At 39.9% G+C, this 23,382-nt stretch overlaps 2 protein-coding genes across 11 annotated transcripts in view; one reads left to right on the top strand and one right to left on the bottom strand.

The window, feature by feature from the left end:
* The window catches only part of USP34 (ubiquitin specific peptidase 34), a 131,187-nt gene extending 118,570 nt beyond the window's left edge, over positions 1–12,617 (top strand). For 6 of the 10 annotated variants that reach the window (XM_035322427.1, XM_035322419.1, XM_035322418.1 and 3 more), the window contains 11 exons: positions 921–1,047; positions 1,389–1,496; positions 2,612–2,716; positions 2,841–2,965; positions 4,043–4,195; positions 5,134–5,257; positions 6,470–6,549; positions 6,912–7,052; positions 7,176–7,322; positions 7,942–8,101; positions 8,417–12,617. In XM_035322427.1, the coding sequence (XP_035178318.1) occupies positions 921–1,047; positions 1,389–1,496; positions 2,612–2,716; positions 2,841–2,965; positions 4,043–4,195; positions 5,134–5,257; positions 6,470–6,549; positions 6,912–7,052; positions 7,176–7,322; positions 7,942–8,101; positions 8,417–9,027 (1,881 nt within the window). In that variant the 3' untranslated portion in view covers positions 9,028–12,617. The remainder of the gene's footprint in view (positions 1–920; positions 1,048–1,388; positions 1,497–2,611; positions 2,717–2,840; positions 2,966–4,042; positions 4,196–5,133; positions 5,258–6,469; positions 6,550–6,911; positions 7,053–7,175; positions 7,323–7,941; positions 8,102–8,416) is intronic. The other 4 variants (XM_035322425.1, XM_035322424.1, XM_035322423.1 and 1 more) reach the window with 2 other exon arrangements.
* Positions 12,618–13,820: 1,203 nt separating this feature from the next.
* LOC118164725 (activator of 90 kDa heat shock protein ATPase homolog 2-like) lies at positions 13,821–23,206 on the bottom strand. Its single transcript, XM_035322447.1, has 9 exons — positions 23,026–23,206; positions 22,696–22,886; positions 18,904–18,989; positions 18,166–18,280; positions 17,443–17,528; positions 16,816–16,938; positions 16,086–16,187; positions 15,178–15,229; positions 13,821–14,917 (listed from the first exon to the last, which is right to left on the bottom strand). The coding sequence occupies exons 1-9, from the start codon at positions 23,103–23,105 to the stop codon at positions 14,742–14,744; spliced, it is 1,011 nt and encodes a 336-aa protein (XP_035178338.1). The 5' UTR covers positions 23,106–23,206; the 3' UTR covers positions 13,821–14,741.
* Positions 23,207–23,382: the final 176 nt, after the last annotated feature.

Genomic DNA, 23,382 nt, shown 5'->3' with positions numbered 1-23,382 from the left:
TTCATCTGATGTATGTACAATCATATTACATATGTCCTTAAGCAGGACATTTTTAAAGAGAACTACTGTCTGTATCAATTGTGCTTCCCTCCTCCCCCCCCCCCCCCCCAAATTCATATACCCATGTCTTTCTTTATGTATCTCTATTATCACCTGGTACGCTGCCTAAAAGATTGGGTTTAGAGACATAAATATACCATCTCAAGCTATGCTTTGCTTGCTGTGTTTTATTTAGATCTTATGTGTGAAAATTTTGTCATTATTCTGAACCAAACACGATTGGTAGTCTACATGGCTCTCACTAATATAAAGCTCTTACCTTTGAAATCAAATTCAGGATGTTTTTAAATGTGCATCTCTAAGAGATGTATTGGGTGTGCTCACAAAAATGCTCGTTTTTTGAGCAGAGATGGGTAGTTGCTTGTTATTGGCATTATTGTTATAGTAAATTTTACAAATTCAGTTTCCTTCTGGTATGCAAGTGTGAAAAAATTCATATGACTCTAGTTTTAGGACTGAGTGAGAAAACACAAGGCAGCCTTACATGACAAAAAGCAGGTTTCAGTTTAACTTCCGTAGATTACTTACTGTTCATTGTTACTGAAACTGTACGTTCAGGTCAAGAGTTATATTTAGTTGTTCTAAAAGATACCTGGTGATTCATTCTCTCTCTTTCCTTCTTTCTTCCTCTTCCCTCCCTTTTTTCTTTTGAATGTTTTTCATAGTAAATATGCTAATTGCATATACAAATTTATTCTCTTTTTTAAATGTCATTATCTTTTAGTAGCTTTGTGATTACATCTGGCACAATATTCTTTTATACTTTTGTGTGCATAAAATGTAAAAGTGGTGTCTGTAGGATAGAAATGATAAAGTGTGTTACGTGACAACATAAAGTGTTGTGGGTTTTTTCTTTGTAGTCCTTTAACACGTTGCACATGATGTACCACGAGGCTACAGCTTGCCATGTGACTGGAGACCTGGTAGAACTTCTGTCTATATTCCTTTCAGTTCTTAAATCAACACGTCCATATCTTCAAAGAAAAGGTTTGATTATAACTCTTCAAAGGATTATTAAGTCTATTGTCTGTTAATTAATTTTCATGACCTAAAACTTAGTATTCTGTCTTGCTTATTATCCGTGTTTACAAATTCTCCATACAGTAGCAGATATGATTTTTAAATTGTTACTTATTAAGTTCTTTTTTGTCATAATCTGACTAGATTAAGTATGTTTAATAGCAGGAGATCAATGAGATTGAATTTGATTTTTAGATTGATAAAAAGGTTAGAGGAAAAAAGTTAAACTTCAGCAATAAAATTCTGTGCTTCATTTAAAGAGCTGTTGTGAAATTCACTGAGCAGATCTCTGTTTTTTGCCTTTGCAGATGTGAAGCAAGCTCTCATTCAGTGGCAGGAGCGAATTGAATTTGCCCATAAGCTTTTAACTCTGCTAAATTCCTATAGTCCTCCAGAACTTAGAAATGCTTGTATTGGTAAGTTGTAATTTTTTAACTGCAGTCAGGAAGGACCTGTTCTATGCAGTTATCTGATTTGCAATTCAAATTTCATTTTTACAAGTGCAAATGCTTATTAGGTACTCTGTAGATTGGGATTTTTGAAACTAATATTGTCAAATGTATCAATATGGCCATTGTTCCTATTACAAGTAATTGTATTTTCCTCATGTTAATGTTAATATTCATACGTTTATATTCATAATATTATATTCATACGTATGCAGACTGTGTGCACAAAAAGTCAGCCTTCATTTTGAGAGGCTATTGTGTAGTGTGGCTTATTAAAAATCAGAGGCATGTTTAAGGAATAACTCATGAATTCAGGTGTCGGGTCAGTTTACAATCAAATCCCAGATCTTTCATTAAGATTCAAGTACTAGCTAATGCTCCGCTCAGATATATGCTGAGCAAGTTCATTTGAATTAACAACTTTTATCATAAATTTTTATGATCTATTTTCTAGAAAGTATAATAATAAAAGTAAAGCTTAAAGAGCTTGTGGAATTGAATGCATTTGTTTTTTTAAATTGTAGGCATAGACCTTATATATAATGTGTCTGTTTTGCACTAGAAAGGCCTATTCCAAAATCTTCTTCTAGTATAGTTGCTGTTTTTTTTTTAAATATTATTTTAATTGATATAATCTGAAGTATTATGCATGCTAATGAAGGCCTAAAACTTTGTCCACATGAAACCTTTTCTGTGTGATTTGCATGCATTTTCCTCTTATTTTGAGTGCCTTTCTTATTGTCCTCCTGACTGCTGCTGGTTACATTTTCCAGGCATCAAACCTGATATGTTAAAGAAGAAGGAAAGAGGGTAATTTTATTGAGCTTCTACTTCCTACGAGCTGGCACCCCTCTCATTGGTTGTAGATCTACCACTGAGCAGGTTTGCTGCCAGTGGCAGAGGTGAAGGGAACCTTGACCCATTCAGGTGTATTCACGTTGTGTTACTCACAGTAAGCCTACCTCCACAGTGCACCCTAGCAAAAGAGAGATGAGAGTTTGAAAATGCATGAGCCATAAGTTAAACTGTCTTCTGTTAAGAAATAATGATTTGTAATAGCAAAAAAACCTTTTTGTTTGTAGATGTCCTCAAGGAGCTTGTACTTTTAAGTCCTCATGATTTCCTACATACTCTGGTTCCATTTCTACAGCACAATCATTGTACATACCACCACAGTAATATCCCAAGTAGGTATTTCAGTGATTGTATTTTGAAGTTCTATTACACTGTTATTACTCTGTCATGTTCCTTGCTGATGTCAAATATTGACCTTTTCAATATATCCCTGTTTTATCCTAACTTGTACTACAGTGTCTCTAGGACCTTATTTTCCATGTCGTGAAAATTTGAAATTAATAGGGGGAAAAAGTAATATTCGTCCTCCACGTCCTGAACTTAATATGTGCCTCTTGCCTACAATGGTGGAAGCCAACAAGGTATGTAAACATATTATCAATAGCTATTTCTCTGTTGTTTTCCCTTTTTATAGAACTATTACTATAATCCAGTAGCATAATATATTTACATTTTGTTGATAAACAAAGCATAATTCTTCTTCAAGATGTGTTGTCCTCATATACTCCATTCTAGATGTGCACTCCAGAAGCACCATTTCCCTGCCCTTGGTGATTACACAGCTTCATATTCTAGACATAATAAGTGTTTAAACCTTGTACTCAGGGGGAAAAAAAAAAACAAAAAAAACACAAAAACAAAATTCAGCCAACCAACAACAAAAACACATTTTGATAATCTTCCAATCTGTCTGTAGCATTTATAAAGAATATTCAGGAACAGCCCTGGGATAATCCAAATGGGTTTCAAACAATGTTAAGATTTATTAACAGACAGTTAAGTCGATTCTTCAGGTTTCATTAGAGTCCACTCCACCAGGACTGAGGCACAATCTGCTATTTGTTTTGGTAAAATGCCAATACCTGAAATGCATAGGGCTATTTTCTAGGGCTTTAAGTCTTTTACTTTCTGTTTTCCCTTCTGTGGGCTTCCTGATGGGATGCCAGCTTTGGTGGGGCTACTTCGTAGTCACTTGCCATGTCCCAATATTACAGTTACCACAGTGGTGGGATTCAACTCACGTAACTTTGCCTATCTAGAAGGTCTTTGTCCAGCGCTTCCTGTGGTTAATGGAGAGGAATCGGTACCCTCAGAAGGAGGCTGATCCTTCCTGCCTTAGATGTCCGAGTCTGGATCAGTGACTCTTCCTCTGGAGGAGTCCCTCTCCATTGACAGCAGGGATTGCTCACAAGTAGATGATAGATAGCTAAAGTCAGGTAAGATGAATCCCACCTTAACATGAATATGTGTGGACAATCATTCGATGAAGGAAAACTGGTTACTTGCTGTACAGTAGCCATGGTTGTTCTTCAAGATGCTTTGTCCACACAGATTCTGCGGTGGTCCTCTTGTGCTAACGCAGAGCCCTGTCACAGGGGATTCTTATCGGTGAAGGAATTGAGTGGTGGTTGAAGCCGCCATACCCCTTATGCCCTCAGGTACAGTGGTCGCAAGGACACACTGGGTGCAGGCACAGCCCCAGTGGACACTGCTATTCAGAAAGAATCCAATCTCCTGCACATGGGGCCTATGTGCACGTAGATGGGAATCTGTGTGGGCAACACATTTCGAAGAAGCACGGTTACTGTAGGGTAAGTAACCCTTCTTTTTTAAAGCTTTCAAAATGATGCTTTGTGTATTTGTGCACCATCAAATTTACTGTATGACCAAAGTTTAAATAAAAATGCCTAGAACCAGAAATTATCTGTATTTTTCTATCATGTATCCAGTGGTAATGGGTGTGACACAAAATAATGTAAATATTTTAACTGAAAAGTCATATTATATGACACAGTACTTTACAATCTGTAATGAATTCATACGCATTGGGAACCAGAAGATTTCAAAGCCTTCAGAACCCCATCCACAGTTATGTTTACCTGTGTTTTTGCATGCTTATTTTTCATTCATTTGTTTTATATAAGATCGCATTTTGTTTGCTTGAATTTTTGCGATTTCATTTTGGCTATCTGGTCTACAGAAGCTGATGTTGTTTTGAGTGCATACATCCAAAATATATGAAAATACTGCCATACGAGACCCTTGGCATATGTTTATCATCTGCTTTGGGACATTCTTGAAAATACTGCTTTGAAAGCCTGTGAAGCTTTGTCTTGAGAAAATTCTGACTTGCACGGACAGTAACTTACATTATGATTTTAAAAGTAGTAGTGTATCTGTTTACATATCTGCATATGGTTTAAAATTACTGCATTCTTTTCTCACCCTCTTCACGATAAGCTATTCACGTAGCTTTTCATCTTCCCAGCCTGTTTATTCAGAATCCTACCATAGAGGTTTTACTGGTGGGGGAACTGCACTTGCCATCCCTGCTCCGATCTCACTGTTGTGCTTACCAAGGACACAGTGGCAAAACACAGCTGGACTGGGTTAGACCTGGAAATCCCCATGATGTTTTCCTGTAGTATTTGATGAAATGTTTTAGGGGAAGAAGTGCAGGGATGCTTAGGAAATCTGGTAGGGATCCAGTTGCTTATGTAGTTTAAATGAAGTTCTCTTAAATCTCCAGGGCAAAGATGATGTTTATGATCGTATGCTGCTAGACTACTTCTTTTCTTATCATCAGTTCATTCACCTCCTATGCCGAGTTGCAATCAACTGTGAAAAGTTTACTGAAACGTTAGTTAAAATGAGTAAGTATGAAAGTTAAACAGCTTAAAGTTTGTGTTGTTTTTTTTCCCTGTGGTAGTTGTGAGCACTTCTGCACCAAGTTTTATATTCAAGATTTGTAAGAAGAAGCGTTTGTGAAATTTGCTGCATTAATTGTTCTGGAAATTAGTTTTCCTTAATCCACAGAACTGTGCAGTGTGTATAATAATGCGCTGCCATCTTACCTACACGACTGTCAGGCTTCAGGCCTGTCCAGAAGGGACCTGTGGCAGCCAGTGAGAATTCAGTCTCCTTGCACATTTAGAGTTTCATACAGGACTCAGAAATTTTTTCTTTCACCAACTAAACTAACTAAAAAGTTAGTTCTTTTTAAAGGCTTTGTGTCAGCTCCTTAATCTACATCATCTCTCCAGTTAATACCATTTCTGGCAAGTATTATTTATCTGCCCAGGAGCATACGGACCATCTAGACAGCCACTGATGGCGTTGATTCTGTTGCAAAACATGGATGTGTCTCACTCCATCTTTTGGGAACCCATCACAAGTTAACCAAATCAGCAACCATCCAGTCATGTGGTTTGTACCTGAAAACACAGATACCCTATCAGCTCTGCCATTTAGTACCACCAGCATTTGGGTTTCCTCCTGTCACGATGTAAGCGTTGTTTTCCTGTATGAGCAAGGCATTCCTGGCTTTATCTGACTGGTCCGGTCATTCCGCCTGGTTCTCTGCAGGAGAGCATCCTGCCTTGAGTTGCCCCCATTTTTTGCACATCGCTCTGAAGGCGTTTGCTGATTTTTCCACCAAGGACTCAGGATAAACTGTTTTTCAGTGTGGTAGGTGCAGATGCACAAACACTGCAGTCACACAAATACAGCTGTTACAGAGACAGAGCTGTTACAGCATTCTGGGAGCTGTCTCTTCAATTCAGTTCTTAACATTAGGCATCTAGCCAGATTCTGATTAGAAACCAAGAACTAAAGCCAGCTCTTACTTTTTTTACATTCCATAGCAGTACTAAAGGGATACATATATTTATTAGACGTACTGTAAAACTTCACAGACCATCAGCCTGATCATAAAAAATGTTTAGAATGTGGTCTTATCAAATGATATGACACTATGGTACTGCTTGAGGAGTGGTACTGTATGAGGAAGTGAGTATCTGTCTCCAAGGAAGATGATTTTTCAGTCATTTTCACAAAGTAACTACTATTTTCTGATACTATTTCAGGTGTCCTAGTTGCGTATGAAGGTTTACCACTTCATCTTGCATTATTCCCCAAACTTTGGACTGAGCTTTGTCAGACTCAGGTAAGATAGTAGGTTTGAGAACAGAATGGAAATATGGGCAAAAAACAGTAACTGTGAAACAGGTACTAACCTGTGAATTTTAACCACTGGGTATTGCTTAATCATTCAAAACATGAAATATTAATTCTATTTTGAAAATACCTCTGCTTATGTTAGCTTTGTGAAAGGAAAATGTGAAATAATTGACAATACTTGATTTGTACAATTTACTGAGCTTTTATCATTAAGAACCATATAGTTTGAATTAAAAGCATCAGTAGGCCTGAACAGATTCCTCTGCCTGAGACAGCTGTTGCTGACAGTGTTAGCGCTGTGATGTAGTTCTGGCGATGACTTTGCAGTGTTCTTTCTTTCTTTACCAGTCTGCAATGTCAAAGAACTGCGTAAAGCTCCTCTGTGAAGATCCGGTTTTTGCAGAATATATAAAATGTATTCTAATGGATGAAAGGACCTTTCTTAACAACAACATTGTATACACCTTTCTGACCCATTTTCTTCTAAAGGTAGGTGGTCTTTCAGTGACAGCTTCTGTTCCAAGAAGTGCCTTCAGGTCTCTTATTTCAGTTTAGGATACTGTTTCCACAATTCCATTTTGATGGTTTAAAAAGAATCTCTTTTTTGTGCAGGTCCAGGGGCAGGTGTTTTCTGAAGCAAACTGTGCCAACTTAATCAATACTCTAATTACGAATCTAATAAACCAATATCAAAGCCTAGAATCTGACTTCAGCAACCAGAGAGTTGAAATCTCCAAAGCAAGCTCTACTTTAAATGGGGTGAGTCTTTTCTAAGCCGTTGAGTATCATTTAGGAGGCAACTTATTTTCTGTGGAAGCTCTTCAGTGCCACGCAGCAGGTCCTAAAGAGGTGGGCATTGTTAGCTCAACTTTGTGCTTAAGTGGGGTTTCTGAGGAGAGCGTCAGAGGCCACCTGAACTGTCTGGCTGTGAGTGTTCTTCTCCATTAATGAGAGTCATAAAGTTAGGCAGCAGCAGTCTGAGCTCTCCAGAAGTTTCCATTCCACTTGCACGCCTTCTCTCGGCATACACAGGATACATACTTGGGTCTCCAAGCAGACGGTGGGGACCACGTGACTGGGGGCTGGCTTACTGTAGGAGAGAAAGCACCACAAAGTGCAGTGACCTCTAACCCAGCAAAAGATGTCATTTTACAGTGGCAGGACGGTTTTGTTACCTGCATAGAACACATACACGCTAAGGTCAGCATGTGAGTAGTGGCTGGGAAATTTCGGTAGTGTCAGTGTATTTAGAATTTGACCGTTTGGATGTTCAGGACACATGGAAGCCTCTAGTGACTGCAGAGTTGTCTCTGTGTGTAGCTTTTATCAGAAACAAATTGGAAATAAGGCTAGTTACAGTTGTTGACTTTTTTTTTAGGACCTCCGAGCACTTGCCTTGCTGCTTTCAGTGCACACTCCCAAACAGCTCAATTCAGCCCTGATTCCAACTCTACAAGAGCTTTTAAACAAATGTAGAGCATGTCAACAACAAAGGAACTCATTACAAGAGCAAGAAGCCAAAGAAAGAAAAACTAAAGGTTTGCCTTCTATCATGATTTCACTGTAATGCTAAAATTTTACAAACTTTTACAAATTAACATAACACGTTGTTTTCTTACCACAGAGTGTGAGCCCCTTCTTGGCTCCAATCCCTAGAACTACACAAGAAATGCTGTTTTATTATGGAGCTAAAATTTTAAACAATTACACAAATTGTCTCTAAGAAAACAAGTATTTCTTAAATTTATGTTTAATATGGAAGCAGATAAAGAATGTGAAAGAAATGGCCTGTTACGTGGATGTACGGCATGAAAGCAATGCAGTTTTTATTAGTTTGGGTTTTTTTCCTACAGACGATGAAGGAGCTACTCCTGTGAAAAGAAGACGGGTCAGCAGTGATGAGGAGTACACTGTAGACAGCTGTATCAGTGATATAAAAACTGAACCCCAGGAGGCACTGACCCCAACAAGCACTTCAGATAACGAGACACGGGACTCTTCGATCATTGATCCAGGCACTGAACAAGATCCTCCTTCCCCTGAAAACAGTTCTGTCAAAGAGTACAGAATGGAAGTTCCATCTTCGTTTTCAGAAGACATAATACTAGCAACAAGGTCGCAACACACAGAAGAGCAGTCAGGAAATGGTAAATTTGAAGAATGCAAAGAATTTAAAGACCTGCAGACTTCCAAGGATTCCATTGTAGCTGAGGAGGACTCGGAGTTTCCTTCCACATCGATTTCAGCAGTTTTATCTGACCTTGCAGATTTGAGAAGCTGTGATGGTCAAGCCTTACCATCCCAGGACCCTGAAACTAGTTTAACAATCAGTTGTGGCCATTCCAGAGGACTTTTTAGTCATATGCAGCAGCATGACATTTTAGACATCCTGTGTAGGACCATTGAGTCTACGATTCATGTGGTCACAAGGATATCTGGAAAAGGAAACCAAGCTGCTTCTTGACATTAGATGGAGCATGTCTGCTTTTAAGTCTTTTTTTTCCCCCAAAAAAATGCTGTTTGTATAAGTTTTGCTTATTTCTGTTTTGTGCTTCAGTTTGTCCAGTGCTCTCTGCTTGAATGGCAAGATAGATTTATATGCTTAATTCTTGGTCAGGCAGAACTCCAGATTTTTATTTTATTTTATTTTTTTGCATCTACCGTACACTTTCTTAAAGGGCAATCAGATAATGGATATGTTTTATGTAATTAAGAGTTCACTGTAGTCGCTTTCATTTAATATGGCTGTCTGGGAGAACAGGGCCTCCTTGCCCTGTATGATGTAATTTAAACTTATGGCATTTTTACTGTGTATAATATGGTGTCCTCTGTGCCAGTTTTGTACCTTATAATAGAGGCAGATTGCCTCAGATCGCTGTGGTTCTTATTATCAAAATTAAGTTTACTTGTATACTAAACAACCACAAGAAATTTGATTCTGTAAAGAATCCTCTTTAGCTGTGGCCTGGCAGTATATATATGGTGCTTTATTTAACAGAATACCTGTGGAGGAAATAAAGCACACTTGATGTAAAATTAATTGTTTTATTTTTATTGACATGATCAATTGCTATTCTGTGCACTTCATTAAACTGATTGTGATGACTTTTCATTTGTTTATATATGTTGCTTCAGTCTTTGGATTTCTCATCAAAGACAACTTGAAAACCGTAACAGGTGCTCAGAAACAATGCTCAATTGTATATAATTTATGTAAATCTTGGTCCTTCTTTGGTTTACTGTGCATGCATGTTCAGTCACACAGTTGAGAGGGATTGGTTGTTTTTTACTATTTCTCCAGCACTTAATAACAAAGTGGTGGAAGAAACCAGTAGAACTTCTCATTTCTTCCCTTAATTTTATCCCTTGTTAGACCATTCTCCCCTTTTTTCCTATGTTGTCATCTTCCTTTGACTTTCCTCTACCTGTGCTGCCTCTGGGGCCCACTCCCTCTGGCCGTGCTCCCACACTTTCTTGACACCTTCTCTGCCTCCTTAAATGCCGGGCTGACTATATCATCTCAGATTGTCGATGATTTTGATTTTAACACGATTAAACACTTTTCAGCTTCATTTTCCAGTATCTAAGTTCATTTGGGGTTTTATTCTCTTTTTGACATGTCTTTTTCTTTTGAATTTCTTCGTTCCGTCTCCCATATCATAATGTAGTTTAGCATCATTTACTTGTCCATGATTCTATTGTGTGGTGCTTTTATGACTTCTCTTACTCTCCTTGAATTTATTCTTTTTTTAACCTTCTGTATTTTTTTAACCTTCCATAGTCATTTCTGTCATCAGCTTATGGTTTATATTCCCCTTTATTTGCACTTCTATTCCTGCATTTACAACCATTATATTAATGTTGGTGAGGTCTTAAGTTGGTCTCATCATTATTCAAACATTTAATTACGTTTTTTTACTCTCTTTAGGAATAACCTTATTACCTTCTCTGATCAACTTCTCCATAGATTGCAACATCAGAGAAATCCTCAACAGTTTCTAGTCAGAAACTTCTACATAATGACATCAGAATTCATCTATCAAGTCTACCACGCCTCAGAATTCGTGGTTCAGTTTGGGATCACACCTCAGTTTAAGAGCTTCAAGAAATCAAATCATCCCTTTGGTGAGTAGTCTCTGTAATTAATTACTCTTATTAAAAATGTGCATCTGAGTTTTGTTAATGTTGTTAGACTTCAGCTCTGGCTATGGCATTTTGTTGGGCTTTGGCTTCTCATACAGGATGAGATTATACCATAATGGCCACTAAAGAGAGGGATTCTGTCTTCCGAGGGTTGTTTTTCCTGATAGTTTGAATGGCCTTTTTTGAACCAAATATAGACATTTTAGTCATCATTTGACATATGTGATACAAGTAATAGCATAGTTTTTCCCCTTCTGTGTGCAGCTCTGCAGTCTTCAGCTGGTCAATGACTAGGTCCTTTTAAGTTATTTTCAAGGTGCTTTCCCCTACATATTTGTGTATGGGATTTGCAAATATCATCAGTGGTCAATTTTGTATTTTATTAGAATTTATTCTCCAGAAGACATAACTAGTCCTTTAGAATCCCACTGGAAGTCCATTTATTTGATAATCATTTTTCATTAACAAGGCCTCTTGGAACTTTCAATTTCAGACTGTTTCAGTGATGCTGTATTTTGGTTTTGGTAGCTCTTCGAGTAAATACCTTTAAATAGTAAAACACACATCCTACGTAAGTTGTGTTATGCCAGCAGTTCCCCTTGTAACCCCTTCAAAAATCTAGATCCTATTTGTTTGATGCTTTATTTAAAAATGTTGATTAGCTTTAATTAGGTGATGATTCTATGATTCTAAACTGACTGAATACTAGCTTTTCTATTATTTTGCTCAAAAGTTGTGTCAACATTACCCTTACGTTTACCTTTCCCTTTTCCCTTTTAAGCAGAGTCTTTCTGCAATTCTGTTGGTTATTTTTTCCAGTTTTCTTTCAGTTTCCTAAAAAAACCTTAGTTTTGTACATAGTATTCCCCTTCTTTTACTTCAAATCATTTTTCTAGTTTGTATTTCTTTGCCTTCAAGAGAACACCATTGTTTTCACTTGTCTTCAAAAAATGTCCAAGTGTCTTCCTCCCTCTCTTAAAGCTTTTATTCTCTTCCATGGCCCATCCCAACTCTGACTTAATTTGTTATGTATTTCCTCCTAGAGGTCCCACCTCTCATTTAACCCCTTCAAAATTAAGCTTTTAAAATTGTTTCTCCTTTCATGGTTCTCACTGTGCATAGTCTGTTACACCTAGCCTCCTGGGCTCAAATTGTGAAGATGATTCTCTATACCTATTTTTGGCTGTCCTCTTACAACTCTTCCCTTTCACATTTAAATTATTTTTCCTTTTGGCTTTCTCAGAGATGAGGTTGGTTGTCCAGAAACTTACTATGTTATGAAAGTGTTATATCGGAAACTATTTTTTTCTGTTTCTGTTTTGTCTCTTCACGCTGCTTGCTCTGCTTAGAATGCCTTCTGTGCTCCTGTGCCTCTTTTCAAACACACAAATTACAGTACGTTTTGTGATTGTTTTCCTCAAACTCTACTTGTCTCCACTCCTCCACTTTTCACTTTTGTTATATTTGGAACTCTTAACCAAACATTAACTTATAAAACAAACAGAATTTATGCTACTAAACCATTTATCATTGTATTGTTACCAAATGATAAGTAATTCCTAACTTTGCTCCATCCAGCTCAAAGACTGAGGATAACAAATAATTTAACATTCTTTAGTTTTACATAAACTCTTGGGGAGTCTGTGAAAACAAGGAGTCTTACCATTCCAGAATAAATCGTTTTGCCTCTCTAAGATGGTGATTGCCCCCTTCATACTAGGTCTGATTAAAAGGGCTAGTTAAGTGCCACCTAGTACAAGTAAAACAAACATATCTTCAGTTTTTCTAAATCCCAATATAACTGAATGCAGAACTTGAACTTTCAGGTCAGCAATACAACACTAACGTCAGCTAAGTTCCAGCACCTACGGTGAAGATGAGCAGAGTGCAGGAACACTGGTGAAGCAAAACAAAAAGACGTCCTTTTTTTTTACACGTAAGGACAGTCAAACAGAACTCCTCCTGGCTGTGAAAGCAGAGGAATCCATTGCCCAGTTCTTCTGCTGGGCCAGCCTACAGGGATGAAGAGGTAGGTACTTCATGTCTTGAATTTATAAAGTTTATACGTATTATCACACTTACAGCTGTGCAGGCCTGAGGGAACAAGAAGGATGCTAACCACAGGTCGTCTCTAGTTCACTGCATCTGCATTAAAGAGGAACGCAGAGCTGGCTGGGGCTGTTCCTCCTCGCACAGTCTCAGACCTCCCAGTGGCAGCAGCAGTTTCCTGGGGTTTTTGGCTGCCCCACATCTGGAAGTGAGTGGTGCAACACCCAGGAACACAAGTAAGTCATTTCTTTTTTTACACTGGTGTTTTGCAATTGGTCCAGTTGATTACTCCTGCTAGTGGAAGGAGATGAGAAAATTCAGGCCAGCAAATCGTACAAGAAGTGGACACTTATGACCCTAAAATGGAAGCTTTTGCTAACTTTGTAGGGAAACGTGATTTGAGGCATATTTCCAGAAAAGCACTAGGGCTGCAGTATATACTGTTTTAAGAGACTTGCTATTATTTTTTGTATTTTGGAGAACTAATACTTTGGATGTAAGTAACTACTCTCAGATTGTCACAGAAATTGTCACTAAATCTCTTAGCCTATACTTAATTTAGGGATCTCAATTTTATAGCTAGATTTTCTACTTTTACCTAAAGGTTGCCCCTTCATCAACCAATATACTCTAGCTGGAAATTACTTTTGTATTCAAAAGATTAGGCAATTTTTTTTAATACAGATGAAAAAAAGTACCTGAACTTTTAGAAAGATTAGAAAAACTTAGAAGATTTTCTACTAAAACATGGCATTTTTCAAGAGGTTGTCCTACACATGGACACCTAAAACAAAAGCAATGCAACGTTTAGTAAACAGTCCTTGTACATCTATCCTGTTGATGTTAGGTGTCTGCTCTCGATAGTACAATAAACCTCACCTAAGTGCAAAGGGGAAGGGAAAACCTCTCCTGCTGAAAGAGCAGCACGTCATTATCTCTTCTGCATGATTTAAGTTTGTATGATGAGGTTGTCATATGTTGGTGTCCTGTAAAATAAAATATATGGGCCTTAACTCCTATACAAACTCATTTAATTAGACATATCAGTTAATGGAGAAAATAAACTGCATGTAAAATGATGCATTTTATTGAATCAACCATGTTTTCCAAAGGCAGCTTGCCCTTTCTTGGTAAATTTGTTTCAGATTGCATACTTAACTCATTTGAGAATTAAGTTATTCTTGCTAACCTCAGTGTGGCTATAATTAAGAGTAACAGTTCCTTACTTTCAATTTCCCAACTATTCACCTGTCAAATTTATCTAACAAACAGTTCTTTGCTCCAGAACTGCAAACGGCCATAAATTAGAAGATTTACAGAATTTCAAGAGGAAAAAATTAATAGTTTGTCTCTTCCAAATTAAATTTCACACTGAGGTCAAGTAAGGCAGTACAGTGCATGCAGACTTAACAGTGGTAAGCATCGTACCAACCAGAATAACATGGCATTTTTACTTATCTTTCCCTAAAACTGTCTACAGAGTTAGGAACAAATTCTGTCTGCAGTTAAACCAATCTCAAAAAGGTATTTAAAGAGGCTGCAAACTATATTCTCCACATTTCTTGAAAGATCTAATTTATCATCTGTTTTATAATCCCATTCAGTTCACCTCTGATGAGTATCCCATTTCCTAGAGAGACAATTTGCCACTTAAAACACTGAATGTTAAAGAGCTGCAAATGCTTACTACTGGTTCATGTAGCTTACCTACCTCCAATGGTAGTATTTTACTGCAGTTGAATCATAATTGATCTCTCAAGTTAAGTTGTAGGTAAGTGCAAATGAGATCAATTTCCCCAAGTAAATCTGTTTTATATACATAGTCTGACTTAGGGGCCACTTCATTCACTAAAAATCCATAAATAATGCTTAAATTATATACAGTATTATAGAAGTGGGTCTTTATTCTTCCCACAAATAAATTATTTTAAAAAAATGTTAACAATGTATAAAAAGTAATGCCCTAGCAAAACTACAGTGCTGTTATCATTCCATATTGTCTTTGGATTGCTGCAGTAAAATACGTATTTCTTCAAAATACTGCTTCTTCCAACATTGTCTTGTACTATCTTCGTTAGAGACAGGAACACCTTTGCACTCTAACTGCAGTTCTGTTTCAGCAGCCATATCCTTGAAATTCAAGGTAACCGTTGCATAATGTTCTGAAGGAAGAAAAGATAACGTTTCAATCAAGTGTTTTTCAGAGGGTTAAATTAAATGTATGGTAGCTAATTTCATCTACTTTTGCTTGCATCTGAGTGAAGCCTTTTTTCACAGGCTTAACTTCTGTGGACATCAAGCTAATCTCTAAAAAACACAGACTAAGCAAGCTTCCAGTTAGCAAGGCTGTTAACTGTCGTGTTGTGTTTGTTTTTTTCCATGCAAAGTGTAGCCACTGTTAGGGGTCCTCAGAAACACTCACCATCAGGCCAGTTTCTGCATCTCCACTTCAAGACAATTCTTTGGCTTGGGACCTGGATGAAAATAAGAAGATTCCTCCCATTAGCATGTTCTCTGCTTTCGGGATAATTCACACTGCAACTACTTATTGCTAATTCTTCCCTGAAAAGTAAGGAGAGGAACATTACCTTATGTAAGCAGAAACACCACTGCAAACAATATGGAAATTGCTTTTTGGTCTGTCTGTTCGTAAATAAACTGTTTTCATTAAACTCTCAGCTTGCTACATTCCATTATTTTCTTCTACGGAAAGGTCATGCTGATTAAATACTAATGTAAAATATCGGTTTTATTGCGGACCTTGAAATGGGGGCAAGTCATGCTTTCATCCTTGCACTTTACTCCCTGTCATCTGGATGGCTATAAGATACCAAGTCTAATCTCAGCCACTGGGTACATGGTTTTCAGAGGTTTCAAAAATAGAGCCGAGCTCTAATCACCACTTCTTATTTTGTATTTGCAAGAGCACAAAGTTGGAGACGGTGAAATATTTGCCCTGAACAGCAGGGCGATCATTTCTCCAGTTACATGAAGAATAGATGTGAATTTGGGAGATAAGACTTAAACCTGCTTTCTAACACCTCTTAATAAATAAATAAATAAATAAATAAAAAAGAAAGATGGTGAGATGGTGCTCAGTTCCCTCCTCCAGTGCTGGTCATTAAAGTATAACTGATCCCTGTTCTTTTTCTGGGGAAGAAAAAAAAAAAATCACATAGTAGCAATTTCTGCCTTTATTGCAGAGGAACTGAACAGGCATTAGAGAAGCTCATGTCAGACACCTATGCTACTTTTTAATTCAAAGAAGAAACTGACCCATCTCCACCCCTATTTTTTAAGTGCAAAATAGAAGGTTTTGTTTGTTCTTACCAATTCTGCGTATTCACCACTGACACAGCCATCAAACATCTGGAGTTTCCCTCCTTTCTCAGCTTCAATCACAGCAGGACACTTGGAAAACTTCTGTACCAACTAGGAAGAAAAGAATACAGCACAAGTCAGTCACCTACAACCATACACTGATAAATAATGCACCATATTATGAGACAAGGGAGGTTTGTATATAAATTATATAAAGATGCAATTTTATTTTGTGACTTTGGCTTTTCTTCCTATTAAGGACAAAAAAAGGTGTAAGCCACCCCCTAATAAGCTCTCATTAAACATGTGAAGCAGAATGAGCCTCCTGCCACCTTACAGAGCTTTCTGCTTGCTATCTCAACAACTTGACAACTAGGTCAGAGAGCTAGCTTTTGTTCAGGGGTAGGACACTTTCGAGCTGACACACTACCTTAGCACCTGTCAGCTGCTTTTCCATTTTCTCCACCGAAATTCCTCAGTGGCTTAAAACGTTAATCTTTTCAGCAAAACTTAACAAACAATGACTATCAGAATTAGAAATACTTTGTGAAGTTACAAGGAAATGACAGCTCACTAATTTTGGGGTGATTACCTCTCCCATTCCATTTAATGTACCTAGGGAAAATTATCTTGACACTAAGAATGTTACACATTTTATCACTTACACAACTATTCAGATGTAACGATAGCCTCCTTTTTTGTACAGCTCTTAAGCTCTTCTACTGAAAGTACCACTTACTTCCTTAGTTGTGAAGATGCTATAAAGCTCATCTGCTGGGGAGTTGAATATTTCTCTCATAAGTATCCTCACGGTTGGAATTTTTACACCAACTATATCTGAAGAATGTGGCGAAACAGAAGCCTGTAAAGCAAATAATATTCACGTGAATGACAGCAAAATCAGGCAATTCTAAGTTCTGAACGTTCAACCTTATGCTGTGTTGTGCATAGACAATAACTAAACAATGTACTTCCATATTTTTGACAGTATTAGTCATGCACCCACTAACTGAAGTGACACAGCTACAAGTAATTCACACCAAAGACATCTGTAGCTAACTTTAGACGCTGGGAAGTGACCGGTGCTGGTGAATTCCACCTGCACCTTGCAGAAGCTCCAAGCGTTACAGAACACCGTTAAAGATACACGCTGGTATCCCCCCTCAGCAGACCCACACCCAGGTTCTGTGACAGGGCATTTTGGTGTCACATGCCCTGATCACAGCAACAAGCAGGCAGTGCCACCCCGAAGGCTTCCATGTTTGCAGGTAACCACAGGGATATGCAATTGTTACCACAGCAAAATCTGCAGGGACTGCGTTTATGCCAGTATTAAACTTGTCTGACACTTCAAGCCAGCATTTACCTGCACAGCGTTCCCACTTAGTTTTCTATCAGCAGCCACATCCTGACCAGTAGCTTTTGTTGGCAGAATCATTCCCAAGGTAAACTCTGCAATGAAGAAGAGCACTGTTCAGCACAACATTTGAGTGGTACATCCACCCTGACATTTTGCTATGTCATGAAGAGTGATGGCCAAAACTGCAGAATGGGTGAAACCATTGCGATGCACAAAATGGGACATTAAAGATGGGAGCACAGAATAGGACGTAAAATTCCAATCTGGTTTCCCTACCTAACCCATATGTCTTTATTACCCATAGAGTCAAAAAGCCATTTCACCAAAAACACAGGCTTTTCAAAAATACCTGACCCCAAATTAATAAGATTTGCCCATTAAGGCATACAGCATCTCCCTTAACTTCTCAACTATTTATCAGCAAAAGGACAAGGAGGGTAGAGCCCTGTTCTGCTAGCCAACCAGTCAGCCTGCAGGTTTTGCAGTGATTTCTGTGGTCAGCACATGTAACAAAAATATAGCCTGGATCACTACAGAAGCTTCTGGACGCTATCACGGTTGACAGCAACAAAGATCTTGACTACAAGGACTAACATTTTTACCTCAGCTGGTGACAGTCAGAAAGAAAAAAAGAGAAGAAAAACCCACAAAGGACTTGCCAGTATATCACCCATCTCTTCGAGAAAGACGACTGCACATAAACATATGCAGCAGACTGCCTTACATTACCTGTTTTAAGTGCTTTCAGGTAATCTCTGAGGGCCTCTCTGACTTTTGTGGTTCCTTCAGTTCTCATAAGGTCCTTCAGAACATCGCCTTCCCCTTTCTTTTTGCTAACATTTATCTAGAAACAGAAAAATGACAAAATCTAAGACGCATCTGAACATCAGCCTTTTGGGTTCTGGCAATAGAAGAGAATATTTGGGCTTCGTTTACTATATTCAGGGGGCAGCTGCAGTTTCATTATAGTCTCCATTTATCCTACCTTTGCTAAAATATCATCCTTTTGGGTTTTCACTTAAATATATTCAGTATCTCATTTCCAGGGCAACTTATTTGAGATCAAGTATAAATGCTTGTCTAATACACAGCAAAAGCTGAGCAATCTGTAGAAGCCGGAGTGTCAACTACTATACAACAACCAACAAGGAGAGTCCTTAAGTTCTTAGGTTGTTTTTTCTTTAAGATTATAACAAGCAGAGTTCTTCTCAAATGTGTAGTTAGTATACAGTCACGAACAGTAATTAGCAAAGAAAACCGTGCACATTCCTAGTAGGTAAATTTGAGAACAGAGATAAGTATAAGATTCCAAATATAAAAATGAAAACATGAAGAGCAAAATAAACTATCCAAATGTAATTATCCCACTTAATCAGGGCATAAATCAAAATATGATGCCTATATGTTAATTAATGCTTTATTTAAGAATTCTGAACCTATATAGCCATATCAGTATTTCACACCTACCTCTGTATCATCTACCTCATTTTCTTCTGACAGGTTAGGAATTTCAACAGATCCCTTATGTTTCTCACCAGACTCTTTCACTGTACCTGTATTAACATAACGAATTCTTAAATGCATTATTAAAAACTATTTCCCCCATCACAAGAGCTTGGAAATTAGTTGTTCAGAACTGTTACTTGAAGCAAGTCACCTAGAATCCAATTTAAAGGAACTAAATAGCAACAGAAAGTCTCAAACGTGTCACAGTATTTTCACAGTAAACTATTCTCAGAACTGTATTTCCTGCACAGGGGCAGTCAGTGGCTATGCATACACACACACAGTACACCCTCTCATTAAGCTCATGTTACACTACCGTTCTGCTCCCATCTTCAGTTGTCAGCTGTTCTAATACTCTCCACTTTCATGTGTCTGCCATTACAGAACATGAATCTAAAAAGGGGGCGGGGAAAAAAAAACAACTTCTTCCTCCCTTAAATTTCTCTGCCCATTAATTAGAAACTCCCTGGAACACCAGCTATTCCTCCTTGAATGCCTCGAAAGCTCCTACCATACAGGCACGTTACCATCCAACACATCTGCGTGTGACAGACAGGTGGATGACTGAAACATGTATTATAGGAAACTTCACTTGCAAACGTTTGAGAACAATCCTTCTGCTCTTTGCAATTGTCCTGAGAACTGCCAGTAATAACTGTACCCGCCAGACCGTGCAGGACCAGAGAACCCGCTCTGCTCCTGTGTCTTTCTGGGCAAAGGCCCACAGTCACTTTCCTCCAGGGCTATAAAGGTCTATGAGCTCGATACACGGGTTCTGGAGCAGGAACCCTACCCCATGCTTCCTTGCTTTAGACCTTTCTGTGGGAGGATTTAAGGTAAGGTCTGTCACGTTTAGTTTTCATTTCAGTGGAAACCCCCTTGCCTTACAAAAACATTTAGTTATTTAAATTTGTTCACCATTTAGATCATGTTAAAAGCTCTTCAGAGAGCAAAAGCAGAAGCATGCGCTTCTGCCCCAAATCCAGTTATCTTCATACTGTTCTATCAGCAAGACTAAAATCCAAACAACCCAGTGTTAAGCGTGACTGCAAAAGGGGAGTTACCATCAAGGCCAGCATCATATTTAGTTGGATTCTCTCCCCTTCAAAGCAGCTAGCTAAATACCATCTCCCCTTCATTACCTACACCCCGAAACAACCGGCAGCCTACAGGGCGGCACTAAGCGCAGACACAACCTCGTGACTAAAGGTCAAGGCCACAGTGAAGTACACACAGAAAACGCTCAGACATTTCTTAGCCAGAAGAAGAGTGAATGACGGTTAGTAACACAAAATGGAGTATGGTGCAAAGATTCCATCCTTGTCAGGAACAATTGGATGAAGCACAGCATGGGACACAGTCCAGAAGGACAGCCACATCCACACAGCAAAAGGTAAGCTACAAGATCTCCCTCGGGCTTCTCAGCATCTCCCAGGAGAACCTGTTAGCTCAAGTAGGAAGCCATGTGAACGACTTAATTACACCGTTACTATGCTTCAGAACCCAACACACCTCCCATGCAGCCTCCTCAGTTTTCCCTCTACTGTTTCCTTCCAGTTCCAGGATTAGCACCAGCAAAACTACAGAGCACTGGTTTTGCACACGTTGAAGCCAATCTTATGTTCAGCTACTCTCCCCCAAAATAAATGCAAGCATGCAGGAAGATTTTTTAGGAGCAAAACACAAACTTGGCTTCTATCCATTCTGCTAATTTTATTACCAATGTTAAGAACTCTTAAAATACAGATTCCCTGGTAACACAGGCCAGGATGACAAGTTTAGGTTTATACAGAAACAGTAAACAGACTTTCTCTCCTTCCAAAAAACTGTCCAAGGGGTTGATCCAGATGTTATCTGTGCTGTACAGTAGAGTACAATCAGTTAACAAAGTCGGTTCAACATTCTGTAGGTACAGCTGTGGTACAGCTTCACATTTTTACTATCACTGTAATGTAAGCAAAATTATTACCTTTTATGAAAATAAAATAGAAATACTCCAGTAGCAGAGCTAAGAATAAATGTTTTTTGTTGTTGTTGTTTTCTGACAATCCACCATTTTAGAAAATTAACAGTAGAAGCATGTTTCTTGAAAAGACCTACTTATAAAACCGCTGTTGCAATACGTGTTTAAAAGGACATACGCCAATCTTCATAAAGCTTCCATCACCACGTAGAATGATCCATTAAAATACTCATTACATCCTCAAAATGTGAGAGAACAGCCATTTTGCTCCATTACAGTGCCATTAGGTACTGTTAGTTCCTCACTGTCTTGGTGCTCTGTGATCCTAATTGCTAAGGGGAATATTTTTCTTCCCACATTTGACTTTCCAAACTGGCTGCAAATTTCAGGATTTACATCTTTTTGTTCTTAGGTATCCGCATTTTAACTGTAGCTTGAATTCCTAGCTATCCTGGAAGACATGCAGAGGGAAATAATTACAAAAACTATTGTTTTTGCAGTTCAGTCTCAACTCACGCTTCTAATTAAGAGTTCTCAGAAAACACACAACGTGGTGGCTGGCAAATAAAGATCAAACAGCCTCAGCTTCTTTCAGAATTTCACTGTGTAGAAGCAAACTCCCTTAAAACTAACCTCACACATTACCTAACCCAATATTAGCTGTCTGTAGTTAACACTGAAGGGCACAAAGATCTAACACAGAAGAGGAAAATATTTTATGAAGAACTTATATAGAAATGTAAACAACAGAACACTATATCCGCCTATTTCTAAGCTTTAGACGCTGAAATAAACCAAACAAAAACAAGACCAAAACTATTTAAAACTTTGGTAATTTTAGCTTATTTAAAAAACTGATTAGAAGTATTTAAATTGCACTGATATAAAGCATACCTCCCTTTTTTTTAAGTTTGCCTTCCTTTCCGTTAAGATTTAGACCACACATACAACTACTTTCTTGGCTCATAACACATTTATAACATAGTTAACTATCACGGTGAACCCAAACTAACCACAAGTACTTCTTTAGGCCTCCTAGTCTCAATTCCAAATTTGTTCAGATACAAGCCCTGGCTTCATCATCAAATCAAACGCTGAAGTCAAAGTCAGCCAAACCAAAGAAAAAAAAAAAAAAAAGTGATAAACAACCCATGGTCACCAAGAACTGTGCTGGACAGGGCACCACAAAAAGGAGAAGTGTGAAACACCGCCTGCTGGAGCAGCCAGCAGAATCACCAGAGGCTACAGTCCTGTTTTGGGGCACAGGAATAAAGAGGAAAAATTAAACACAGCCCTTGGTATTCCTGCCTCCTCCAGAAACTGTGAGGCCTGGGGAACGTGTTTTGGGGAGGAACAGCCTCACGCTACCCACACACAACTTCCCACGCACACGCTCCGCAACAGCAGCCCCTGCTCCTTATCCGACTGCGAGAGATGCTCCGCACCGTGCCTCGACTTTCGGCACCCCCCTGACCGTGAGGGACCCGCTCCTCGGCTCCGCCGCCGGACCCGTTACCGCACCGCCGCCCCCGAGCGCTGCCACCGGCCGGGCCCAGGGGGCCGAACCTCCCGGGGCCGCGGGCAGGCGCAGCACACCCGAACACGCGGACGGACACGCCGCCAGATGCTCTTCCCCGAGTAAGGACAGCCCGTTATCCCCCCAGCCACCGTTTCCCTACTCCCACTGTTCAGTTTTTCCTCACACAACCGTTATCCTCAACGCAAACCGCGCTAGGCTTGGGAACGTGCCCCTCTGCTCGGCTCCTCCGAGCCCCCCGCTGCCCCCGCACCTCTCCAGGCGAGCCGCAGGTTCCACTCGTAGAAGAAGATGAGCTTCCCCTTCCGGCTGCTGCAGGACGCCTCGCCCTCGGCCTGCTTCAGCTCGCTGATCTCGCAGCGCCCGGCCTCGCCCTCCACCGCCAGCCCCTCCAGCACCTCCTTCAGCTTGCTCTTGGACCAGCCGGTCGCGTCCCGCTCCGTCCTGCGGCGGAAAAGCGGCGCCCGTCAGCGGCCGGCGGCGGGGCGCCCACCCCGGCCCCTCACGGCCCGCAGCCGCCTCAGGGAGCCCCGCGCGAGCCCCGCCAACGGCCCGGCGCGAGCCGCCAACGGCCGCCCCTCACCAGTGCCAGTTGTTGACGTTGGTGGCGTCCGCGCGCTCCTCCACGATCCAGCGCGGGTCCCCCTGCCCCCACTTGGCCATGGCGCTGCCTCCGGCCCCCCGCACCCGGCCCGCGGCACCCGGCCCGCCCGCGCCGGCGGCCAGAAGGTGCCAGAAGCTGCCCCTCCCCCGAGGCGGCGCTGAGGCGGCTCCGCGCCGCTCCCGGCCCCTCAGCAGGCGCAGCCGCCGGGCGCGGGCCGCAGCGGGTGCGCAGAGCACGGCCGCGTACAAGGAAACGGCACAAGGAGCACAAAACACCCCCCGCACCCCTTTTGGAAAGGCGAAAGAACAGGAAAGGGGAGAAAGGCTTGAGGAACGC

This window comes from Oxyura jamaicensis, chromosome 3 (genome assembly GCF_011077185.1).
Source record: "Oxyura jamaicensis isolate SHBP4307 breed ruddy duck chromosome 3, BPBGC_Ojam_1.0, whole genome shotgun sequence".
NCBI classification, from domain to species: domain Eukaryota; kingdom Metazoa; phylum Chordata; class Aves; order Anseriformes; family Anatidae; genus Oxyura; species Oxyura jamaicensis.
The sequence above is the reverse complement of the archived record's forward strand: the minus strand, read 5'-3'. Positions and strand labels throughout refer to the sequence as shown.